At 37.8% G+C, this 26,644-nt stretch overlaps 1 protein-coding gene across 2 annotated transcripts in view; it reads right to left on the bottom strand.

Moving 5' to 3' along the window:
• The window catches only part of LOC121380968 (endothelin-converting enzyme 1-like), a 40,553-nt gene extending 14,589 nt beyond the window's left edge, over window positions 1-25,964 (bottom strand). Inside the window, exons 1-8 of one of the 2 annotated variants that reach the window (XM_041510024.1) lie at window positions 25,215-25,964; window positions 24,670-25,178; window positions 22,477-22,542; window positions 19,827-19,973; window positions 11,619-11,708; window positions 7,398-7,537; window positions 1,673-1,895; window positions 4-102 (exon numbers count right to left, since the gene is read on the bottom strand). In XM_041510024.1, coding sequence (XP_041365958.1) covers window positions 4-102; window positions 1,673-1,895; window positions 7,398-7,537; window positions 11,619-11,708; window positions 19,827-19,973; window positions 22,477-22,542; window positions 24,670-25,178; window positions 25,215-25,434 — 1,494 coding nt within the window. In that variant the 5' untranslated portion in view covers window positions 25,435-25,964. Of the gene's footprint in view, window positions 1-3; window positions 103-1,672; window positions 1,896-7,397; window positions 7,538-11,618; window positions 11,709-19,826; window positions 19,974-22,476; window positions 22,543-24,669 lie in introns of both variants that reach the window. The other variant, XM_041510023.1, reaches the window with a different exon arrangement.
• Between the last annotated feature and the right edge of the window lie 680 nt (window positions 25,965-26,644).

The following is a 26,644-nucleotide window of genomic DNA, read 5'->3' as shown; positions in this document are numbered from 1 at the left end:
CACTTTTGTCCGGGCTTTTATGCGGGTAGGCCCATCCATCCAGGAAGTTTTATCGAGAAGTTGCAAAACTTCATCTTTAATAGCTTTAGTAATGTCTTTCACCTATTGTCAGGAAAACAAAACACACATTAAATTTATAGAACATCAGTTAATTTCTTGTGCATGTGCCAGCTCAAACTAGTCTGTAGTAACTCCTCCACCCCCCTAAACCCACCCTTTGTTAAGGAATGATATTTTAAATTCGTATCATGACTTTGTTCTTTATTTTATGCTTGATCTAGTATGAAGTCAGATGCATGTCCAGGGGTCGAAACTGGATAACAGTCCTGCCTGACTCAAATTAATGTGTGAATATATAAATGTGAAATAATTGTCGGTCCGACGGGACATCCAGTAAAAACAATCTCCCAGCCCAGTGGTGATGTTGACCGGCACGAAAACTAGTCGGGACGGCAGTTTTTCGATCACTGATGTCGTGTATTTGTTGTACAGTGAATACAGACAGACAGACAGACAGACAATTTATTAAAGACTCTCCTCATTACAACAGAATAAAATTTAGCATATAAATACAAGCAATATAAATTATAAAATTATAATGAGCCACTCTATACTGAGTTATGAGAGAGACTATTCGCTGAAAGTACCTAAAAGACAAAGTAAATAACCCAATATAGTACAGTTAAAACAATAGATACTTGTCACGTAAGTCTGTTACAAACAATATCTGGCCTGGATACCGGGGTGTTAGAAACAACACCTAGCCTGGACAGCCACCAAACGAAACTTGAAATAATTCCGCCAAAGGTATTTATTCGTAACGGTATACTGCTTTATATTTAAAACATGTTTTAAAAAGGTATTTATCCATAACGGTATACTGCTTTATATTTAAAACATGTTTTAAAAAGAAAAACAGGAAACTTGAAATAATTCCGCCAAAGGTATTTATCCGTAACGGTATACTGCTTTATGTTTAAAACATGTTTTAAAAAGGTATTTATCCATAACGGTATACTGCTTTATATTTAAAACATGTTTTAAAAAGAAAAACAGGAAACTTGAAATAATTCCGCCAAAGGTATTTATCCGTAACGGTATACTGCTTTATGTTTAAAACATGTTTTAAAAAGGTATTTATCCATAACGGTATACTGCTTTATATTTAAAACATGTTTTAGGAAACGACAACATGTGTGTTCACATACGCGTACGAGGCGGGGGCAAAGACTCAAGTTCAAGCACAACATATACAGATATTCGAGAAAAATGAGCTTGCCTCAAACATTTTCGTCATGTATTTCCATCATTCTTCCCACAATATTAGTTGTAATCCATGTAAAAATGCGTACAGTGATTCGTTTGACAGGAATGCTAATGTGTATATATATTGTTTTCCAGATTCTGGCATTTTCGTTTAATTCAGCTCAAAAATGAGCCTGCCCTCCTATTTGTGTTTATTCTGTCTGGGAAAACAAACGAAAGTTTTGCTAGGGCTAAAAACTCGGGATAATCCCTTTAACAATATCATCTACCTTAGAGTGATGGTATATTCAACGGGGAGTGTGTGCTCAGGACAGCGTGCTTGAACCATAAGGAATATATAACCATATACAAATAAACAGAAACTAGAAGTGAACGGTATGTGGTGTATTAGACGCCATGTACATACCTTATCTTTGTTTTTATCAGCGAAATGGTTGGCCACAAACAGGGCCCCGATGGCGTCCGGCATCTGCGTTATGATTCTCACGTAGCAGTAGAGTTTCTTGCCGAGGAAGTTGGGCTGGCCGTGGATGTCGACGTAGATCTCGCGGTTAGCGTGCACGTACTCCCACGACAGATCCTGCACGTACGTCTCCATGGCTCGCCACAGCAAATAGTTATGCAGCACTCTGTAACATACACACGTCTTAAATGTTAAATGTTAAAATTTCTTTATACACTATAATAGACCGATCCATTCATTTTGTAAAATGTTGTATTTTTGACACCAGGCGCGTGTGTAGGGATTTTAGCAGGATATGTTCCCCCGCACAATGTATTGAGAGACCCCCCCAAAAAACCCACAAAAAAAAAAAAAAAAAAAAAAAAAAACCCCAAACAAACCAAACAAACAACAACAAAAACCCCCACAACAACATTTGCTTCAGGTGGTGGGGAAGGATGGGTTCTACTCCCCAAAACCCACCCCTGCACACGCGCCTGGACACATATAGTATTTAGAGGAAATCCGCAATACGTTTTCCATTAATAGCAAAGGAATTTGTTATATGCACTGTCCACAGAGAGGATAGCACATACAAGGGGTACTGATTGGGACGGAGAAACACATGAGTCCGCCAACGGAGTTCGAGTCTACCGACTGAGCTGAATCCCGCCCCAGCATGCACATGTTTTCTTCAATCATTGCTTCATTCAGTAGACATCCATTCACTCAAGTCGGTTTACAATACAGATGAGTCAAAAGTCGTATTTCATTAAAACATATTAACAGACACACTGTTTTGTCTGTAATTCACACTGATTATGTTTAGACAAAATAACTTGCCCACTAAGAGGGTATAAACTAGAGACTCTCCTGAGTTTGCTTCCTTTTTAACGACTTAACTTACACTTTAAACACATTTTCTTGTTTCGAACATCAGTGTCTCGAAATCCAACGTGTTTCTGATCGCCCTAATGTTTCTTGTTGCTTAAACGTCTTTTGTTTTCCTAATATATGTTTTCGAACGTGCGACATTACTGAGAGTTTAAACCGAGTTTGGATTACTTTAAACATTAGAACGAGCAGAACACATTGAATATACAGACTCCGGAAAACTGCACATATAAAAGACTGCTTATCGCTAATTAAAGTAGTCGTGGACGAGGAGCCGACCGAGGCCGGCACCTGTGCCCAGGACAGGCGTGCGCTACAACAGTTTGTTCTGAATGTGCACGTTGAACACTCTGACCTGACCTGACTTAACGAAAGTTACCCTCCGCCTGCTACCGATCACCAATGTCGGGCTGCTGGTGCTCTCTTGCATCTGTCGGTGCATGCGGTCCATTATCCACCCACCCAAACCTTTCCTGTCCTGGACGAAGGAGCCGGCCGAGACCAGCACCTGTGCCCACGACAGCTTGCTCTGAGTGTGCACGTTAATCCCTATAACATAACATCATCTCAGCTCCATCTCAGCATCATCTCAGCATCATGTAGCAATGCAAGAAAACAGACACAAGTTGAAGTCACAGACCCTAGTTTCAGCCTGTGAAAAGGGACACTAAGTGTGGATAACACATTTGGATAAAGTTACATTATAGTGAAACAAGAGTCTGTGACACCAAGTGTGGATAACACATTTGGATAAAGTTACGTTATAGTGAAACAAGAGTCTGTGACACCAAGTGTGGATAACACATTTGGATAAAGTTACGTTACAGTGAAACAAGAGTCTGTGACACCAAGTGTGGATAACACATTTGGATAAAGTTACATTACAGTGAAACAAGAGTCTGTTACACTAAGTGTGGATCACACATTTGGATAAAGTTACATTACAGTGAAACAAGAGTCTGTGACACTAAGTGTGGATAACACTCTTGGATAAAGTTACATTACAGTGAAACAAGAGTCTGTGACACTAAGTGTGGATAACACACTTGGATAAAGTTACATTACAGTGAAACAAGAGTCTGTGACACTAAGTGTGGATAACACACTTGGATAAAGTTACATTACAGTGAAACAAGAGTCTGTGACACTAAGTGTGCATAACACATTTGGATAAAGTTACATTACAGTGAAACAAGAGTCTGTGACACTAAAACGGGGAAATACCCTTTAAAAATTAGATTAGAGCTCCTCTCCATAACTATTACTTCTGAGACGCACGTGCGTTTTTTTAAAATATGAAAAATGCATTTTATGGTATTAGAAACATTAGGATTGCCAGAAACACTTCGGATGTACTGAACTGGATAATCTAAACAATAAAATCTCAGTAATGTCTGAGTTGAAGTATCAAAAACGGCTCTAATAGTGAAAAATATTGCCTAGTGTTTAAAAACTAGGGTCTGTCCCTTTAATAAACTCGAGTGTTGATGCAATCTGTCTTCATCTTCATTCAGGTGTATCGCCATATTCATGGTTTACCCTGCAGTCACTAAGTGTATTGGCAAGATACGATGACTAGATACGTTTCTGTATTTTCGGTCACTGACCCAAATTATAGGTTTTTAGGACAGAACTACGTTTACACTAGTTATGATCAGCAAAGAAATGCTACATTGTTCAAAGCTACTTATTCTTATATTTTCAATTGATTGTTTTGATTTTTTACAACCGTTTTGCAGATAATCTGTAATTAAAAAAGTGTGTTGGTGTATGGATACTATAGGCGACACGACATTTAACGCGAGTGGACTATAGGCAACACGACATTTAACGCGAGTGGACTATAGGCAACATGACATTTAACGCTAGTGGACATACCACTCTGGAAAACGGTTCATTTCACTCATATTTTGTTTTAAGGGGATTGCAGAATAAATAAAATAACTGATTACTGTCTTAAGATATCGGCTTTATCCTGCTCAGGTGAAATGGCCATTCTAATTTTCGCATGAGCGTACGAGATGTTGTTATCCAGATTCGCGTATTGGTGCCTAAAACAGTTATTTCTTATTAACAGCCAGTTTTAGGTCTAACTGGTGCCTAAAATAGAGTTATTTCTTTATGACAGCCAGCTCGTGTAGGTCTAACTGGTGCCTAAAACAGAGTTATTTCTTTATGACAGCCAGCTCGTGTAGGTCTAACTGGTGCATACAACAGAGTTATTTCGTTAAGACAGCCAGCTCGTGCAGCTCTAACTGGTGCATACAACAGAGTTATTTCTTTATGACAGCCAGCTCGTGCAGTTCTAACTGTGCCTAAAACAGAGTTATTTCTTTATGACAGCCAGCTCGTGCAGCTCTAACTGGTGCATACAACAGAGTTATTTTTTTAGGACAGCCAGCTCGTGCAGCTCTAACTGGTGCCTAAAACAGAGTTATTTCTTTAGGACAGCCAGCTCGTACAGTTCTAACTGGTGCATACAACAGAGTTATTTCGTTAAGACAGCCAGCTCGTGCAGCTCTAACTGGTGCATACAACAGAGTTATTTCTTTACGACAGCCAGCTCGTGCAGTTCTAACTGGTGCCTAAAACAGAGTTATTTCTTTATGACAGCCAGCTCGTGCAGCTCTAACTGGTGCATACAACAGAGTTTTTTCTTTAGGACAGCCAGCTCGTGTAGCTCTAACTGGTGCCTAAAACAGAGTTATTTCTTCATGACAGCCAGCTCGTGTAGGTCTGGATAATGTTTACCTTGTTTGATGTGTTTGCGTTGTAAGGAAACATACACTGAACTCTACTGAAAATGCACCAGTCAGATTTATAGAAATAATGATACATTGAACTGATCTTGTATAATAATACATTGAACTGATCTTGCATAATAATACATTGAACTGATCTTGTATAATAATAGATTGAACTGATCTTGTATAATAATACATTGAACTGATCTTGCATAATAATAGATTGAACTGATGTTGTATAATAATACATTGAACTGATCTTATATGATAATAGATTGAACTGATCTTGTATAATAATAGATTGAACTGACCTTGTATAATAATAGATTGAACTGATCTTGTATAATAATACATTGAATAATCTTGTATAATAATACATTGAACTGATCTTGTATAATAATACATTGAACTGATCTTGTATAATAATAGATTGAACTGATCTTGCATAATAATAGATTGAACTGATCTTATATGATAATAGATTGAACTGATCTTGTATAATAATACATTGAACTGATCTTGCATAATAATACATTGAACTGATCTTGTATAATAATACATTGAACTGATCTTGTATAATAATACATTGAGCTGACCTTGTATAATAATACATTGAACTGATCTTATATGATAATAGATTGAACTGATATTGTATAATAATACATTGAACTAATCTTGTAGAATAATACATTGAACTGATCTTGTATAATAATACATTGAACTAATCTTATACAACAATACACTGAACTGATCTTGTATAATAATACATTGAACTAATCTTGTATAATAATACATTGAACTGATCTTGTATAATAATACATTGAACTAATCTTATACAATAATACACTGAACTCATCTTGTATGATAATACATTGAACTAATCTTATACAATAATATATTGAACTAATCTTATATGATAATACATTGAACTCATGTTGTATGATAGTGTGTTTTCTGGATGGCGAAAAATAACCCTCAAATTGTAGAGCAATAACAAGTGAAAATAGGGTGGTGCCTTTTCAGTGAAGTTCAGTATATGACAAAGGAACTGAAATAGCCGTTAGTTCTGTTTATAGTAACACACCCTTTCTTTCAAACACTATGTCGGCTTTTCCACTGTCAGACCCGTTTTTGAAATCAGACATTAGGCATACTTACATTATATTGTTTAGATTATCCATTTCCGTATATTCCGAAATGTTTCTGGTCACCCTGGTGTTTCTAATACCACTAAATGCATTATATATATATATATATATATATATATATATATATATATATATATATATATATATATATATATATATATATTGATGTATGAATATCTATATATGTATGTATGTCGATGACTATTACATACATAGATATTAACGCACTGGCGCAGGGGATAATTAAATCCTTTCTGGCCTCACAAATTGTCCCATACCGTTGTTGGGACTCGAACCTGTGGCACCGATTCGCCCGCAAATTGGCAGACTAACCACAATACGCTCTGAGCTATCGAAGCTTCCATAAAAAGGAAGCTCTCTTAACTCAACCATATGTATGGGGCCTACAATCTACGCGGTCGATCCCGTGCATGTGTATGTGTATGATGTGAATATCTATATATATATGTATATGTGTATGTATATGTATGTGTATATATATATATATATATATATATATATGTATATATGTATATATATATATATATATATGAGGTGTTATATATATGTATATATATGTATATATATATATATATTTGAGGGTTATATATATATATATATATATATATATATATATATATATATATGTATAGTTTGTAAATCGCACATAGCTCTGAGAAGTAACGGTTATGGAGACGGGCTCTAATCTACGTTCTAAGGATATTTCCACGTTTCAGCGTTACAGACTCTGGTTTCACTCTGCTGTGACTTTATCAAAATGTGTTACAGATTCACAAACCGACCAAACTTAGTCTCTATTGTCACGGGTTGAAACTAGGGTCTGCACCTTTAAGTCTGTGCGTTTCAGTGCACGTGGAATGCTATAAATAGAATAGTGCTTACCTGTGATTGTTAGAGTCAAGGAGACCCTTCATATGCATGATCATGGCCTGGAGGTATTTCTTGTTGTGAACTACCACCTTGGTATTCGCAGTAACAGCGTAGCCGGAAAACATGTACTTTGCCATGGCTAACCAGTCGATCTAGAGAGAAACAGAACCCCAGAAAGAAACATCAAGTATACATCATATAGTATTTTTTAAAGAACCGAATTTACAAATACAGAATTGGCACCCAGTTTAACACTGTGTGGAAATTAAAAATGTTTTATTTTACAAATTGTACATACAAAATGTTGTTATTCCCGAAACATTATTTCGTTACATGAATCCAAACCAAAATTATTGACAAAAACAGGTTTACTGAAGGCTGATTCGGGGTATTATGTTGTTTGTTTATATTTAATTTCAACTTATTTTCGTGCTTATATCCAATTAAGGTTCAAGCACGCTGTCCTAGGCACATACCTCAGCTATATGGGCTGTCTCTCCAGGACAGTGGGTTAGTTGTTAGTGGTTAGTAGGAGAAAAGAGGGTTTAGTGGTCTTACACCTACCCATTGAGTCGTTAATGTGATTTGCGAATTTATTTCTTGTCAATAGTGTTGTCCTAGGCAACATACTTAGGCTAAGACCTCTTTTTTAAAATTGTGCCATTAGTCGGCACATACCCATTATTTTGTCAAATGATCAAGTGTAATTTGCTGACTGCTGCCGATTCTGACATAATAATACATAGGTACGTTTGTTGGCAGATTGGTTTCAGCTGGGGTCAACAATTAAAATCCATAGTGTTCTTAATTGCTGTAATTTAGTTTCACATTCATTGGTCTGATTGCTATCCCCGAAATAACTACAGACTAAGTTATTGCATAATTGGCAGGTGACACAATAACAATTAATAATTTAATTCAATCATACATGCACCTAACTATATAAATTACATTTGAATATAGTTGTAAATGTTACACTATGAAAATAGCAAACTCATCCAGTTCTAACCAGTGTGTTAAACGTACTGCTGTTTCTTTATAACAGCCAGCTCGCCCAGTTCTAACTGTTGCGTAGTAAAACAGAGTTATTTCTTTATAACAGCCAACTCGTTCAGTTCTAACCAGTGTGTTAAACGTACTGCTATTTCTTTATAACAGCCAGCTCGTCCAGTTCTAACCAGTGTGTTAAACGTACTGCTATTTCTTTATAACAGCCAGCTCGTCCAGTTCTAACAGTGTGTTAAACGTACTGCTATTTCTTTATAACAGCCAGCTCGTCCAGTTCTAACCAGTGTGTTAAACGTACTGCTATTTCTTTATAACAGCCAGCTCGTCCAGTTCTAACAGTGTGTTAAACGTACTGCTATTTCTTTATAACAGCCAGCTCATCCAGTTCTAACAGTGTGTTAAACGTACTGCTATTTCTTTATAACAGCCAGCTCGTCCAGTTCTAACAGTGTGTTAAACGTACTGCTATTTCTTTATAACAGCCAGCTCGTCCAGTTCTAACAGTGTGTTAAACGTACTGCTATTTCTTTATAACAGCCAGCTCGTCCAGTTCTAACAGTGTGTTAAACGTACTGCTATTTCTTTATAACAGCCAGCTCGTCCAGTTCTAACAGTGTGTTAAACGTACTGCTATTTCTTTATAACAGCCAGCTCGTCCAGTTCTAACAGTGTGTTAAACGTACTGCTATTTCTTTATAACAGCCAGCTCGTTCAGTTCTAACCAGTGTGTTAAACGTACTGCTATTTTTTATAACAGCCAGCTCATCCAGTTCTAACCATTGTGTTAAACGTACTGCTATTTCTTTGATAACAGCCAGCTCGTCCAGTTCTAACAGTGTGTTAAACGTACTGCTATTTCTTTATAACAGCCAGCTCGTTCAGTTCTAACCAGTGTGTTAAACGTACTGCTATTTCTTTATAACAGCCAGCTCGTCCAGTTCTAACCAGTGTGTTAAACGTACTGCTATTTCTTTATAACAGCCAGCTCGTTCAGTTCTAACCAGTGTGTTAAACGTACTGCTATTTCTTTATAACAGCCAGCTCGTTCAGTTCTAACAGTGTGTTAAACGTACTGCCATTTCTTTATAACAGCCAGCTCGTTCAGTTCTAACCAGCGTGTTAAACGTACTGCCATTTCTTTATAACAGCCAGCTCGTTCAGTTCTAACCAGCGTGTTAAACGTACTGCCATTTCTTTATAACAGCCAGCTCGTTCAGTTCTAACCAGCGTGTTAAACGTACTGCCATTTCTTTATAACAGCCAGCTCGTTCAGTTCTAACCAGCGTGTTAAACGTACTGCCATTTCTTTATAACAGCCAGCTCGTCCAGTTCTAACCAGTGTGTTAAACGTACTGCTATTTCTTTATAACAGCCAGCTCGTTCAGTTCTAACCAGTGTGCAGTGTGTTAAACGTACTGCTATTTCTTTATAACAGCCAGCTCATCCAGTTCTAACCAGTGTGTTAAACGTACTGCTATTTCTTTATAACAGCCAGCTCATCCAGTTCTAACCAGTGTGTTAAACGTACTGCTATTTCTTTATAACAGCCAGCTCGTTCAGTTCTAACCAGTGTGTTAAACGTACTGCTATTTCTTTATAACAGCCAGCTCGTCCAGTTCTAACAGTGTGTTAAACGTACTGCTATTTCTTTATAACAGCCAGCTCTTCCAGTTCTAACAGTGTGTTAAACGTACTGCCATTTCTTTATAACAGCCAGCTCGTCCAGTTCTAACCAGTGTGTTAAACGTACTGCTATTTGTTTATAACAGCCAGCTCGTGTAGTTCTAACCAGTGTGTTAAACGTACTGCTATTTCTTTATAGCAGCCAGCTCGTCCAGTTCTAACAGTGTGTTAAACGTACTGCTATTTCTTTATAACAGCCAGCTCGTTCAGTTCTAACAGTGTGTTAAACGTACTGCTATTTCTTTATAACAGCCAGCTCGTCCAGTTCTAACAGTGTGTTAAACGTACTGCTATTTCTTTATAACAGCCAGCTCGTGTAGTTCTAACAGTGTGTTAAACGTACTGCTATTTCTTTATAACAGCCAGCTCGTCCAGTTCTAACCAGTGTGTTAAACGTACTGCTATTTCTTTATAACAGCCAGCTCGTCCAGTTCTAACAGTGTGTTAAACGTACTGCTATTTCTTTATAACAGCCAGCTCGTCCAGTTCTAACAGTGTGTTAAACGTACTGCTATTTCTTTATAACAGCCAGCTCGTTCAGTTCTAACAGTGTGTTAAACGTACTGCCATTTCTTTATAACAGCCAGCTCGTCCAGTTCTAACCAGTGTGTTAAACGTACTGCCATTTCTTTATAACAGCCAGCTCGTTCAGTTCTAACCAGTGTGTTAAACGTACTGCCATTTCTTTATAACAGCCAGCTCGTTCAGTTCTAACCAGTGTGTTAAACGTACTGCTATTTCTTTATAACAGCCAGCTCGTCAGTTCTAACCAGTAACTAAACGTACTGCTATTTTTTATAACAGCCAGTCCAGTTCTAACCAGTGTGTTAAACGTACTGCCATTTCTTTATACCAGCAAGCTCGTCCAGTTCTAACCAGTGTGTTAAACGTACTGCCATTTCTTTATAACAGCCAGCTCGTCCAGTTCTAACCAGTGTGTTAAACGTACTGCTATTTCTTTATAACAGCCAGCTCGTCCAGTTCTAACCAGTGTGTTATACGTACTGCTATTTCTTTATAACAGCCAGCTCGTCCAGTTCTAACAGTGTGTTAAACGTACTGCTATTTCTTTATAACAGCCAGCTCGTCCAGTTCTAACAGTGTATTAAACGTACTGCTATTTCTTTATAACAGCCAGCTCGTCCAGTTCTAACCAGTGTGTTATACGTACTGCTATTTCTTTATAACAGCCAGCTCGTGTAGTTCTAACAGTGTGTTAAACGTACTGCTATTTCTTTATAACAACCAGCTCGTCCAGTTCTAACAGTGTGTTAAACGTACTGCTATTTCTTTATAACAGCCAGGTCGTCCAGTTCTAACAGTGTGTTAAACGTACTGCTATTTCTTTATAACAACCAGCTCGTCCAGTTCTAACAGTGTGTTAAACGTACTGCTATTTCTTTATAACCGCCAGCTCGTTCAGTTCTAACAGTGTGTTAAACGTACTGCTATTTCTTTAGTGGTTTTCTTTTTGTAAACCTGACTGTTATTTGTCAGTTAGTCAGACCAGCGTTAGACAGCATTTTGGTGCATAATACTTACCTTGTTATTTGTTAAAGTATTCAGCTCCTTCAGTGTTAGTCGGTTTTCATTTTCGTAAGGTTTTACCGTTGCAGACATTGTTACAGCAAGCTGAAAAGGAAGAAATGCACATTAAAAACACCCTACACAACTGCTAAACCCTATGCACCGATTTCACATGTCTGTGTTATGGAGACAAATCAGTTAAAACAGGGGTACACCTGGAATCACTACCATCTGTGTTGTTTATGCCACGTGATCAAACATCCAAAGTTAACACAAATATACCATTGCTCGTCTGCTGGTTTGAAACATAGAAGTATTCCAACATCACAGGCTTCCGAAGCGGGGTGGTGTGTGTGTGTGTGTGTGTGTGTGTGTGTGTGTGTGTGTGTCTGTGTGTGTATGTCCGCAACGTTGGAGCTGGAATGATCAGGGTATGGGTTGCCCTCCTTCCCTCCCCCCCACTCCTATTTGAAAGGCGATCTAATTATGACAAACAAAGTTCATAAGAGGGTCGAGATATGCTCCCCTGGAAAATGTATTTAAAAAAACTTGAATGAGGGTCAAACGCGCCTGCACTTGAGTTCTAGGGTGCAGAATGTAGTCAAACACTGTTTTAATATATATGCAGAATGTAGTTCATAGACATGCTGTAGTTCATAGACACTGTTTTAATATATATATATATATTTTATATATATATATATATATATATCAAACTCCACCTTCGATTTCTATCGATCTCTCGAGACGATCCCGGCCGTATTGGTATAGAAACATATGGCCTTCGAAACACTTGGCCTTCGAAAACTCAAACTTCGAACACTCGTTTTGTCCTTTTGGGTTATACCCTTAGCTCAAATATAGTTTCCTTGCTCGGCAGAATTACAGGATCTATTCCCACTGTAGCCTCCCCTAAAATGTTTCATTATTAGCACCAACTTAGTTGTGAAAACTCGATATCAAATCAATACCACACTGTAAAAAAGCACTGTTGCATAAAATGACTTTCATAGCATATTCAGGACTATATAAGTAATGTTAGTGTGAACAAAAAAAGTTTGTTTTATTTAACGACGCCTCTAGAAAATATGTGTCTAATCCATTTGTTAAAGCAATAATATATGTTTCAATCAATCAAATACTCAATGTATAGTGTCCCACGAACTGTGATGTCATAACAGAGAAGAGTGGGACGTAGCTCAGCGAAACAGCGTCCGACTGCGGTTCGATTGGTCCAAGGATCGATCCTCCTCATTGGACTCATTTAGTTATATCATGTGTTTCAACCAGTGATCAATAAGTGCATCAAAGGACCGAGCTAAGTGCTATCGTATGGATGGTGCTATCATAAAAGAACCCTTGTTGCTAAGATTAGCGAACGTGACGGGAACGGGTTTGACAGTAATTAATGTGTCTCAGCAGTCTTGTAAAACATACAGATTTTATTTTACCATTTTCATATTCTATTTTAATGCAGTTAATAAGAATAATATCAGAACGGTCTAGTGTGAATCAATTTATGATGTGTAAGGCAATGCGGTTGCAAATTCACACACACACACACACACACACACACACACACACACCCTGCAACTGCCCGCGGCAATCGGCAATGCCATAGAGATTGCCGCGGAGTTTTTCATTCTCTTTGGCACTTTTTGTTTTGCCGTGGAATAAATATGATTTATTTTTGTTTGTTTGTGGGTTGTTTTTTCCTCAAGATGTAAATGAATACAAGACTATTTTTGCAGTGGACATGTATGACTACTATATTGGTACAGAACAGCTGTATCCTACAAAGGGAAGCTGTTTATCCCGTTGTTATAATTAACGTTTTAAAATCGTATTATTAAAATAATGTACATTATTGGTACAGGACAGTTGTGTCATTATTATAATTAATATGTTTGGGTTTTTTATTCGATTATTAAAATAATGTTATTGAACATGCATGGCGATCTTATCTTATTGCATTTTTAACAGTTGTGTCATACCAAGACGAATGTTTGCCTTTTTTTGTAATTAATATGATGACTGTTTATTTTGTTAAGAAGAATAAAGTTTGTGAAAGCAAGACGAATTGTTTTAATCGATCCATATATTAAACAATTACGACAACTGTACAGTGATTTAACACTTATCTGAAAAATAAAATACACGTAAACCATATATCTGAATGTAAAACATATCTACTAATGCGATAAACGATTAATATACTAAACGCGATCCTTCTCGTATTTATAGGACTAATAAGTTTTCTATTAAAATATCGTAATACAACTGTACACCTAAAAATCGCCCACATAAATATTTAGCAACCACTTACGCAAATGTATATAGAGTAAAATATGGGGTATAAAAATGGTCGTTTAAGACAGGTGGCCACTAATATCGGCTGTCCGTTAGAGCAGGTTAATATCATACATGTATTACATCATTTAGGAGAACACAAATGTAGCCTTTTATGACAGGTGACTAATGCAAAGGAACGTTAGAACCGGTTTAAATATATCGTGTTCTGAATACAGACACAGTCAATATATCATGTCGACACGACGTTCGAAGACCTAGGCCCCATTAACAGCAGGAACTCAATGATGTACGCGTTAAATCGACATACGTTATCGAGTGTAATTCATAAACACTCTATAAAAGGAATGGTTATACATGTACATTAAATGTTCTTTTGAACTGTTTACGGATAAAACAATCAACATATGGTTCAAAAGAGACCTCTCTCTCTCTCTCTCTCTCTCTCTCTCTCTCTCTCTCTCTCTCTCTCTCTCTCTCTCTGAGCTACGCCCCACTCGTCTTTATTATGACATCACATTTCGTAGGACACTGTATACATTGAATATTTAATTGATTGAAATATAACAAAGAACTTACAAAAGTCAACTTTATTAGCAGGTGGTCGTTATATACAGATTAAAATAGATACATTGGTATACGTAATGTAGAGCTTGAAGTGCCCCTTATTGATGCATGGTTGTTAAATAAAGGTGGCCTTTATAGCAGTTCGACCGAACATGAAAGTCTTATTCACACTAACATTACTTATATGGTGATGAACATGGTATGAGAGTAATTTTATTCAACAATGCTTTTTCACAGTGTAATATTGATTTGATATCGAGTTTTCAGACCACTAAGTTGGTGCTAATAATGAAACATTTTAGGGGAGGCTACAGTGGGAATAGGTCCTGTAATCCTGCCGAGCAAGGGACAGTATATTTGAGCTCATGGGCGTACATAGGATTTTGAAAAGGGGGGTTCCAAAATAGAGGATTTTGAAAAGGGGGGTTCCAAAATACATTGCAGAGATATTGATCATATATTTCTATGTTGAGTAAATATAATAATGTCCGATATCAATGTCAGATATACTAAATTATAAAAAAAAGCAATTTCGGGGGGGGGGGGGGGGGGGGGGTTCGGTCGAACCCATCGAACGCCCATGGAGCTAAGGGTAAAATCCCAAAAGGACAAAACAAGATTTTTTTGTTTAAAGCGTCAATGTAAATTATGACATTTGTGGTTGTTGAGTTGCGTCATTTGTAGTTGTGACATTTGTGGCGTTCAGCGTTGTGACATTTGTGGTTGAGACCTTTGTGACATTTGTTGTCGATCGTGTGACATTTGTGGTCGATTAGGACATTTGTGGCAATAACATTGCGACATTTGTGGTCGTTGTGACATTTGTGGTCGGTGCGACATTTGTGGGCACTACAGTCGGACATGGCGGGCCTTTATTACTGGCGGAGAGCCTCGCTACGTAATGCATAATTACAGACACAGTCTAGTTAACTTCAAAGGCTGACTCTCTAACGATGCAGTTGTGTTGTGAGAACGTGCTGATTTCTCTCCCCCACCCCCCACCCTAGGGGCTGAAATGCGTGTACTTGGTCCTTTAGAGGCGACCTAAAGCTACCGGGGGGGGGGGGGGGCTAACTTGGCGGCCCAACCGCCAGGGGCGGTCCCACCTGTTCCGAACAGGGGCGGTTCGGGGGGATCCAAAGCCGGTGGCTCAACCACCGGTGGCGGTTCCTTCTGCGTCGCCGCCCCCAACTACTTGACCGAAGCACTCGCCAGGAGCGGCCCAGAGGGGGCCAAAGCTGTCAGCTCCACTGACAGTGGCGGCCCCTCTTGCTACAGTTCCAACGCGGAAGGACACCGGGCACATGGTCATTACTGACACGCCTGCGAGCCCACCAGCGCCTCCGGTTGTTGTTGCCCCAGCGGCGGTTCAGCGGCGGTTCAGCGGGAGTCCAAGAGGAGGAAGGTGTCAGCGCCCCCATACCGAAGACATCCGACCGACCCAAGTGGACTCTCGTCTGTGACAAGCTGCCAGCGAAGTACCGACAGGCAGTAGAGGGCGACTTTACCTGTAACACGCAAATCAGGGGTCCGTGGAGCGATCAACTTTGGCGTCAACTTCCAAGTGGACAAGGGAAGTACCAGATTCAGGGAGGCAAGCACTCAGACAAGCTCTACGTGACCGCGAAATGGGACGGACTGTTCAGGCAGGGACTCCTAAACCCAGTCATGGATAATACGAGTCTTCATCGTATTCTCAAGCTGGTGCTTCAAGACATCTACCAAGGAGTCGTAGAACGGAACCGACATTTCCTGACTGAAGCACTCCCCAACTTCAGGCCTGAGCAGTCCATCACTTCGCCACGAGTCCTGCGGCGCCAACCTTAACTAGGACAGGTAACCTCCTTTTTTGGGCTTAGTTGGACTTAAATTTTTTTGGCCGTGGCTCAAAATTCTTATGTTTATTTTTTTTATAAATAGTCCAACGCACTTTACTTTGGCGCCCGTTCAATTGCTCAAATCACCTTAAAACCTTTTAGGCCGAGCAGTCAAATATATTTTTGGATTTAATTTCTTAGTCCGGACATGATTGGGGTGCAGATTATTTTCCGTCGACTTAGGCTTTTTAGACCTTTACTAAATTTTTATTCCAAATTCCGCACACTTCAAACTTACCCCCTCCCCCCCCCACCCCCCCATCCTGGACTTAGTCACTGGCGAAAGTCCGAGATTAAGCCCGTGATAGGCGTGCGTGAAGCCCTCGTGGCATATATGCACGTAAATACTTTACCGACCGATCAAAGAACACTTGTAATAATTTTTAGCGCTGTTTTTTGTTGTTGTTTTTTAAATAAATGTTAGTTCCTGATTTGCATTAATGCTTATTACTGATTTTTCTTATTTAAAATAATTACAATAATTTAAAATAATTTAAAATAATTTTGTGAAAAACAAATGTACTGAGTGTTATTCCGCATTCAGTGTTTTATTTGTTAGTTACGTTCCGCCATGTTTTAACATCTGCAAAATACACCAACGTTCATTATATCATTTACTTCCTGTTTCAAATTTGAACTCTTATATATTAATTTCGAAAACTCTAACTCCCCTCGTCCCCTTCAAGATCGAGTTATCGACGTTTGATTATACATACATACATACATACATACATACATACATTACATTACATACATACATACATACATACATACATACATTACATACATTACATACATACATACATTACATACATACATACATACATGTATACATATATGTATACATATTATACAGATCTACAGAAACCATAAAAGTGATATCCAGTGAAAGGTCATATTTCACTGTATTTTAGTTACAGTGAAAATATAGAAATCGTACTTACTCTTTTTGTAAACGTTCATTATTAAATTATCTCCCTTTGTGTTATTTCTTCGTATTTAATAATTTACCAATTTATGATGGTTACCAATGCATCTGATCGTATTTGAAAAATAAAAAAATAAATAATTTAAACGACTATGCCTATAAAAAAGGGATATGAAGTGCAGTTACGATAAAATATCTAAAATGAATTGAACACGAAGCTAAATAATGAGGACACAATGTCCGGTCATTGATACGAATTAAGTTAAAATTTAACGGCGTTAGATTCGTTTTGTGTTTGTGTGGGTTTTTTTTGGAGGGTCGCTTTCTCAAGTATGTTTGTACAGCAGTATTATTAAATATATATATTAATTTAATAATTAAATAAAGATAATGTTTATTAAAATAATTTGTAAAAAGTCTATGGTCAAGTAAATTTTCTGGAAAAGTTCCATCAGAAGAAATATATCATGAGGTTACGTATTTTTGATAGGATAAGCAAAAGATATTAACAAAAAGCGAAAGCTATTATCAAAAACTAGGAAAGATGTATATAATAAATAGACCATTTCATGGTGGGGTTTTTAATACGATTTTTATGTCAACTCGTAATGTGTGAAAACAATCAGGTACTGATTATAGTATCCTATCACCACCTGATTATAATATCCTATCATCGTCTGACTGTAGTATCCCATCACCACCCGAGTGTAGTATCCTATTACCTCCTGACTGTAGTATCTTATTACCTCCTGATTGTAGTATATCCTATCACTACCTGATTATAATATCATCGTCTGACTGTAGTATCCTATCATCACCTGATCGTAGTATCCTATTACCTCCTGACTGCATTGTCTTATCACCTCCTGATTGTAGTATCCTATCACCACCTCATTATAATATCATATCATCGTCTGACTGTAGTATCCTATGACCACCTCATTGTAGTATCCTATTACCTCCTGACAGTAGTATCTTATCACCTCCTAATTGTAGTATCCTATCACCGCCTTATTTTAGTATTATATCACCACCTGATTGTAGTATCCTATCACCTCGTGGTTGCAGTATAATACAATCGTCTGACTGTAATATACACTATCACCACCTGATAGTATCCTATCACCTCCTCATTGTAGTATCCTATCACCTCCTCACTGTAGTATCCTATCATCGTCTGACTGTAGTATCCTCTCACCTTCTGATTATAGTATCCTGTCGCCACCTGACTGTAGTATCCTATCACCTCCTGATTACAGTATCATATCATCGTCTGATTGTAGCATTCTATCAACACCTGGTTATAGTATCCTACCACCACCTGAATGTTGTATCATATCACCACCTGATTGTAGTACCCTATCACAACCTGAATGTAGTATCATATCGCCTCACTGTAGTATATCCAATCACCTCGTGATTGTAGTATCCTATCACCTGATTATATTTACCATATTACCTCCTGATTGTTGTATCGTATCACTACCTGATTATAGTATCCTATCACCACCTGATTGTATTATCCTATCACCACCTGATTGTAGTATCCTATCACATGCTGATTACCCCTGATTACAGTATTCCGTCGCCGCCTGACTGTAGTGTACTACTGTCTTCAGACAGCTGTGTGATACCACCAGATGATACCACCAGATGCAGGGTTAATCTCATAACAAATAAAAAGTATATTTATTTATTGGCAATGGATAATAACATTTGCACAAATAATCAAATTCACATATTACTACAAATCAGAGCCGCAGCTGTTTCTATTCCGTAAATAGTTGACGGTGCACTGCAAACTTTGACATGGAACTTTCTTCTTTGGTACCATGCAACTTGCAGTCTTGTCTGATTGGTAGTAACATGTGGCAGTATTTGTATTTTGTCTGTGCAAATACCAGGCCTATTATCTATTCCCAACACAGTCATATTCATTTACTTAGTGCACAGTGGTATGCATTGTAATACAATCAGTACAGGGTATAATTGTGTGTGGGTTTTTTAAAAGGAAGGAGGGAGGGAACTGCGATTTTCTGAAAAATTTAAAGTGGCGAATACAGCATTCTTTAAATCCTTTCAATATAGTACCCAGATTTCTTGCAGGTATGTTGCACGATATGCATGTACTGTCTGAGTGTACTGCACTCTTACATCAGAACAATGTTAGCATTATCGGCGTTATTCAGAACTCTACTGTCTGGGTGTACTGCACTCTTACATCAGAACAATGTTAACATTATCGGCGTTATTCAGAACTCTACTGTCTGGGTGTACTGCACTCTTACATCAGAACAATGTTAACATTATCGGCGTTATTCAGAACTGTACTGCACTATGTTTTACAATACAATATTAATATATTTATATAGGTGTCGAGAGGAAATGTAGACAGTCGGGTCCGCTAGGTTCCTACTGGAGTCTCGCCCTCAGGTCCGGCTCAGCTATGCCACTGCAACAGAGCATACATATATATGAATGACCTGCCGAATTTGACAAAACAATACTTTCCCTTTGTGGTGAAAGAAGAAGCTATATTACCCGAACAATTTTGGTTTCAACAGACCAAGTGTCGTTGACAAACTGGTTAACCCGTTCTACTTTTTCCGAGCTGTCCATTTTAACGCCAGAGTCTCGGATCAACAGGTTGGCCACCGTTCGCATGAACTTCTTGTAGTCTAGAATTGGCTGGAATTGTCAAATAAATACATTTTACTTCAACATTGTCAAATGCAATGCAAACCGTAATAGCTGCAAAAAGAAAATATTCATTTTACAAACGAAGCCATTTTGATTTGCATAGAAAGAAACAATACTTGAATGTATATGTAATATACATTTTAAAATAAAATATTACTAAGACAACACAACAGCACCCCATCCTCAAAACAACAACAACACCAACATAATAATAATAATAATAATAATATGAGGTTTCTTTTTCATGCAAATTTACATTATGTTCCAACCAAATCAATATGAGATTAAGAATTGTACTATTATTATTACTTTGTTCTGGGGATGTGCATTCTTATCCTGGACCAGAAAAAGGTTTGTCAATAGTTCACTTGAATGTTTGCAGTCTTCGTGATAAAATTGATTTTGTTCATGCTGAACTTAATAATTTTGACGTGATTTGTATTTCCGAAACATGGCTACATAAAGATGATGCTGATAACATAGTAATTCCTGGTTACCCCCCCCCCCCTCCCCAGTGGCATTGTCATATTGAACAAGTGGTTAAAAAGGTTAGCCCAATGATACATTGTTTCCGTAGCCTAAAGTATCGTTTAAATAGGAACACCCTAGAAATGCTTTATAAATCATATATTCTACCGTTGTTCGATTATTGTGACTATATATGGGATAATTGTACCGAAGGTCAAGCAAAAATATTGGAACAATTTCATCTGGATGCTCTTCGAACAATTTGTGGTGCTGTTAGGGGCACTAACCACAATAAAATCTATAATGAAACAGGATTTATCCCTTTAGTCCAACGTCGTAAATTCCACAAAACATGTACTTTTAATAAAATGATTAAAGGTATGATTCCTAATTATTTATCAACATTAGTGCCCCCATCAGTAATGACAGTGAGGAATTATCCGCTTCGAAATGCTGATGAATTGAAAAACATTCGTGCTAGAACAGAACTATATAAGAAATCATTTTTGCCGTCAGCTGATCGGGATTGGAATGCCCTCGATATTAATATTAGAAATTTAAACTCTTTTAACAAATTTAAAAAGGCAATATTTCCACTAAAACAAACACCAAATAAATACTTTTTAGATTTTGGATCACGCTCAAACCAAATTATACATTGTAGACTCCGTTTAGATTGCAGTGATCTAAATGCCCACAGATTTTTAAGACACATTTATGATAATCCTTATTGTCGTTGTGGCCATCCTTTTGAAGATACAGTCCACTTTTTGTTCTGTTGTCCTTTGTATGATCATATTCGCCCATCCATGTTCTTTTATAACAGAGGCTTCGACATTAAAGCAGTGCTTTTTGGAAATAAGGATTATCCTTTTGAATTGAACCTGAAGATAGTACAATCTGTGCACAATTTTATTACTTTAATAAAGCGATTCACTTTATAATTATACAATACCTAGTATATATATATATATATATATATATATATATATATATATATATATATATATATATATATATATATATATATATATATATATATATATACACACGTAGCTCATATATTGCACTTTTGTGAAAGACAGTTTGTATGCAAAAAACTAATGTGATTAAAGCTGGATAGTTTAAAAAAAAAAAATAATTGCCGATCCATTTCATTTATTTTAAAAAAAAAAAAAAAAAAAAAAATAATAATACAAATTTGCTATTCTTTTGTTGTTTAACATTGTTTAAAATGTGGTCGTACAGAGTGTAAAAATGTTGATTATTTCATATAGATAGATGAACAATTGCATCTTTTCATGTCAATGTAATATTTAGCACACAGTTAACAGTAGTGCACTGGCTGGAGCGAGTATTTCGAAGTCTTATAGAACAAGGTAGATGTAGAAAAAGCAGTTATAAAGAGGGCGTGGTTGACAAATTCTCACTAGGAGATTAATGCACTGACACACACAAACGCACTGACACACACACACACACACACTCACACACACACACACACACGTACTTTCACACATACAACACACACACACAGACACACACGGGAACGCACACACACAGACTAGTACTCTCACACATACAACACACACACACACACATACACCCACATACCCACCAACATGTACGTCAACAAACGCTCAAACATACACGCGCATCCCCACGCACGTACGCACATGCACCACATACATAATATACACTCACACAAACATAAACATGTACACACGCACGCACGCTCATACATACACAAACACACACACACACACACACACACACTCACACACACATACATACACACAAACACACACACACACACACACACACACACACACACACACACACACACACACTCACACAGACAACACATATCTATTTTACCTCTAGCATCATCTGGAGACCAAACGCAAAAATGTAATGTGCTATGTTACGAACCATTCTCTTTGTTAACAATGAACTAAGTTTTTGTTTCTGTATACTTTCGTTATGCACTTTTAAAAACATCGAGTTAAAATGGCACACTAACCTTTTTACCCCTATATCCGAGGTAATGAAGCACGTTCAAATGGCGAGAGACTCCAGTCGGAAAGATCTGTAAATAAAGCACATTTGTGAGATATTACAACAGAAATATGACGGCAGCAGTATTCATATGTCTCAACTCGTCCTTGAAGCATTGACTTTAAAACTTCGTTAGTAGAAAACCTACTGCGCTAATACTTGAATTTCTGAAATAAAATTCTCATTAAAACTTCTTAAATAGAAAACCTAAGTACTGTGCTAATACTTGAATTTCTTAAATAAAATTCTCCAACTTCAAAACTTTAAAATAACTAGAATAAAAAGGCCGTTATTGCTTAATTGTATGTTAATGAATGAATGAATGAATGAATGTTTAACGACACCCCAGCACAAAAATACACATTGGCTATTGGGTGTCACAAATGTTTAGAATATGAAAATATTTATATAAGTATGTAAAACCACAGTGTAAGGAGCTGTGAGGAAAAGTGTAACATAAATCAAGGTAAGTATATTTTAAAGCTTTGTATAGAAGTCAAGGTGTTTTATAAACTTTAAAATTAATTCTGGATGGAATTTATGGGCCGTTCATATACATACGGCATTGAGGGAGAAGGGGGTCCAGTCCAGCGCGTGCTGTGCGTACTCGGGGGTGGGGAGGGAATGAATGAATGAATGAATGAATGAATGAATGTTTAACGACAACCCAACACAAAAATACACATCGGCTATTGGATGTCACAAATGGTAAGTATATGAAATTATTATTTATATAATTATGTAAAACCACAGTGTAAGGAGCTGTTGGAAAAGTATAATACAATACAAATATCAAGCTAAGTATATGTTAAAACTTTGTATAGATATCAAAGTGTTTTAAAAACTTTAAAATTAGTTCTGGGTTGAATTTAAACGATTCCAAACATTTCTGTTGCCAAATATATCATTACTCGTCGGCTTCCCATCATCCACCCCGGACCCAGCCCCACCAATACCTACGATGGAATGTTTCATGGAAAATATTATTTGTACTATTTTGTTTTTTAAAGTACATTGTTATCACTCCAGTGAAGCTGTTTTTAAAACAAAAGGCTCAAACGATTTTTTGTGAAATTTTAATGAACGTGTATCTATGCATGTATCTTTGTATGTATGGGGTACTTCAAGCTCTGACTGTAGGAAAGTTTAATCGGTAACAGTGTATTTTTAATATCTTATATTCATTTATTCAGCATTACTATCTGTGCAAAAATGAAAAAGGTGTAATGACTGTTAGATACCTGTAAAGAGTAAATGTTTAAAAAGGTCACTTTTGTCTTTAGTTCCAATGTATTGAAAACTCAATTTTAATACCGAAAATATGTACATGTGTGTCTGCTGGGTTTCATTTTAAGCAATATAAGTATTTTTTTCTTTGCTGCATTGTAAAAAAAAGAGTTAAATTTCATTAGCATCATGTCGACTAATCGGCTACGGTAACATCATGTCGACTAATCGGCTACGGTAACACCATGTCGACTAATCGGCTACGGTAACATCATGTCGACTAATCGGCTACGGTAACACCATGTCGACTAATCGGCTACGGTAACATCATGTCGACTAATCGGCTACGGTAACACCATGTCGACTAATCGGCTACAATTACATCATGTCGACTAATCGGCTACGGTAACACTATGTCGAGTAATCGGCTACGGTAACACCATGTCGACTAATCGGCTACGGTAACATCATGTTAACTAACAGGCTACAGTAACATCATGTCGACTAATCGGCTACGGTAACATCATGTTAACAAACAGGCTACAGTAATATAATGTCGGCTAATAGGTTACGGGAACACTATGTTGACTAATTGTGCTGTTTTAAATTTATTTATTTATTTCAACTTATTTTTGTGCTTATATCCAATTAAGGTTCAAGCACGCTGTCCTGGGCACACACCTCAGCTATCTGGGCTGTCTGTCCAGGACAGTGGGCTAGTTGTTAACTGTCAGTGGTTAGTGAGAGAGAAGAGGGTGTAGTGGCCTTACACCTACCCACTGAGTCGTTAAAACTCGCTCTGGGTGGGAGCCGGTACCGGGTTGTGAACCCTGCATCTACCAGCCTTATGTCCGATGGCTTAACCACGACGCCACCGAGGCCGGTTTTGTTTTAAATGATGGTAGATTGCTAATAATGTGATTGCGATTACCTCTATTAATCTGTCTTTAAGGTCGTTAGTCACATCCTTTTGAACTTTGAATAGCCAGAAGGCGTTCACTCCCAAGTCTGACTGAACCTTGTTCATTGAGTCCTGAAGGTTGAACGAGCTGTTGTCCCACGTTTTAAGGAAGTAGGCTCCCCCAAACTTAGGCAGCACCTGATTTATAAACGGCGTGCCTCTGAGCTTCTCCGTCGTGAAGTCATCCACACAAGATTTATACATGTCTTTAGCTTTGCGCTCAGATGCCCACTGGTACTTGTTGTCGTACAGTAGGAGTTTTTCTATTCTCTGCATATTTTTCTTAGCAATATCGCTGAGCTGTGATGACATTTGGTCTACGTTGACTGTGTGGTGACTGATGTACTTCCCACAGGCATACTGGTAGAAGTTGTCGCAAGGTTCCACCGTCTTGTCCATGTTGGACATGACGTACGATACGCTGTCGAGACACAGCTTGTCAAGACACAGCTTGTCAACAGACTGATTGCCAACAGACTGATTGCCAACAGACTCAGACTGATTGCCAACAGACTCAGACTGATTGCCAGAGCCAGTTTGAGCAAACGTTTGGGAAGATTGTCCGTTTGCCGACGACTTGGCCTGACTTAGCATGGCGGCAAGAATGATGCAGATGATTACCAGCACGGTAATGATGGCCAGAGCCAACAGTTCCCTCAAGCCAATGGCCAGCTTCCGAGTGACCATCCCGAGCACGGGAATCTTGTCGCTCTCAATCACGAAGTCGACAGTCATAGTTCACCGTTGAAGAAGACGTAATCCAGCAAGAAATCAATTGTAACACACAAAAACAGTTTCCTCAAGTTTACTAATATTGAAAACGTCAATTCATCTGTATCCAGATGAGTGTCGCGGCCAATGCTGCAGTGTATAAAGAGTCGAGCGTTCGACTGATGAATGCGCGATCACCGCTGACAAGGCCAGGTACCCGTGCTGTGCGAAACTATACCCGGCAGCGTTCCACTGGTCGGCGTGTTGCTCGCTATTGCCGCTTTATAATATTCTGTATGCCTGTTAACTGGAGCAGAGCACAACCCACATGAAGAATGTTTTATTTATATCCACAAGTCGTACTGACGCGTACCCGAGTCGTAGTTTGTTCTATGTTGTTATATTGTTTCACCCCAGTGAACAGTTCAAAAGATATTATTTGCTATACAGACACGGCGCTCTGTATGTAAATAAAAACATTCAGTTTTGAAGTTCGTTATACACGTCTCGTAATCTTTACTGACGAAGTTAAAGGTAATCGACCCTGTATCTAAAATTGACGCAGTAACTCATGTAAGCTCCCTAACAGAATAAATTCCACACGCCCTTCATTCGCCAACTCTTACCTACGAACATCAATTGTGCACTGAACGTTGATCTCCGAGACATATTTAAAGGTAACGTCTGTGTATGTTACATAATAGAAATTGTAGAAAGTGCCATTTAACATGCTATTGACACATAGGATACTCCTGTATGTGTAGTGAATGAATGAATGAATGTTTAACGACACCCCAGCACGAAAAATACATCGGCTACTGGGTGTCAAACTATGGTAGGCCTTTATGTGTAAAGTTTCCCATATAGAACTATACAATAAGCCAGTGTTTGATAAACAAGACGTGTGTTTGGGGTTTAACGGTAACGCTTAGTGAATGAGATAATCTCACCATCTCTAGCTCTACAGGTGGCGGTATACTAGTGGTAAAGTTGTCGCGTAATGCGCGGTCGGTCTAGGATCGACCCCTATCGGTGGCCCATGGGCTATTTCCTAACCAGTCCTAACCAGTGCACCACATTTGATATAGCAAAGGCCTTGGTGTGTCATATCCTGTCTTTGGGATGGTATACTCTTCAAAAAAAGTAAGGGAACCTGAAATGTTAATTAATATTAATATCAACTATTATACCAAACATACGTTTTGACCACAGATATCCTAGTAAAGAACGTTCA

Source organism: Gigantopelta aegis, chromosome 9 (assembly GCF_016097555.1).
Source record: "Gigantopelta aegis isolate Gae_Host chromosome 9, Gae_host_genome, whole genome shotgun sequence".
NCBI classification, from domain to species: Eukaryota; Metazoa; Mollusca; class Gastropoda; order Neomphalida; family Peltospiridae; genus Gigantopelta; species Gigantopelta aegis.
Note: the sequence above shows the minus strand (reverse complement) of the source record. Positions and strands in the feature narration are given on the sequence as shown.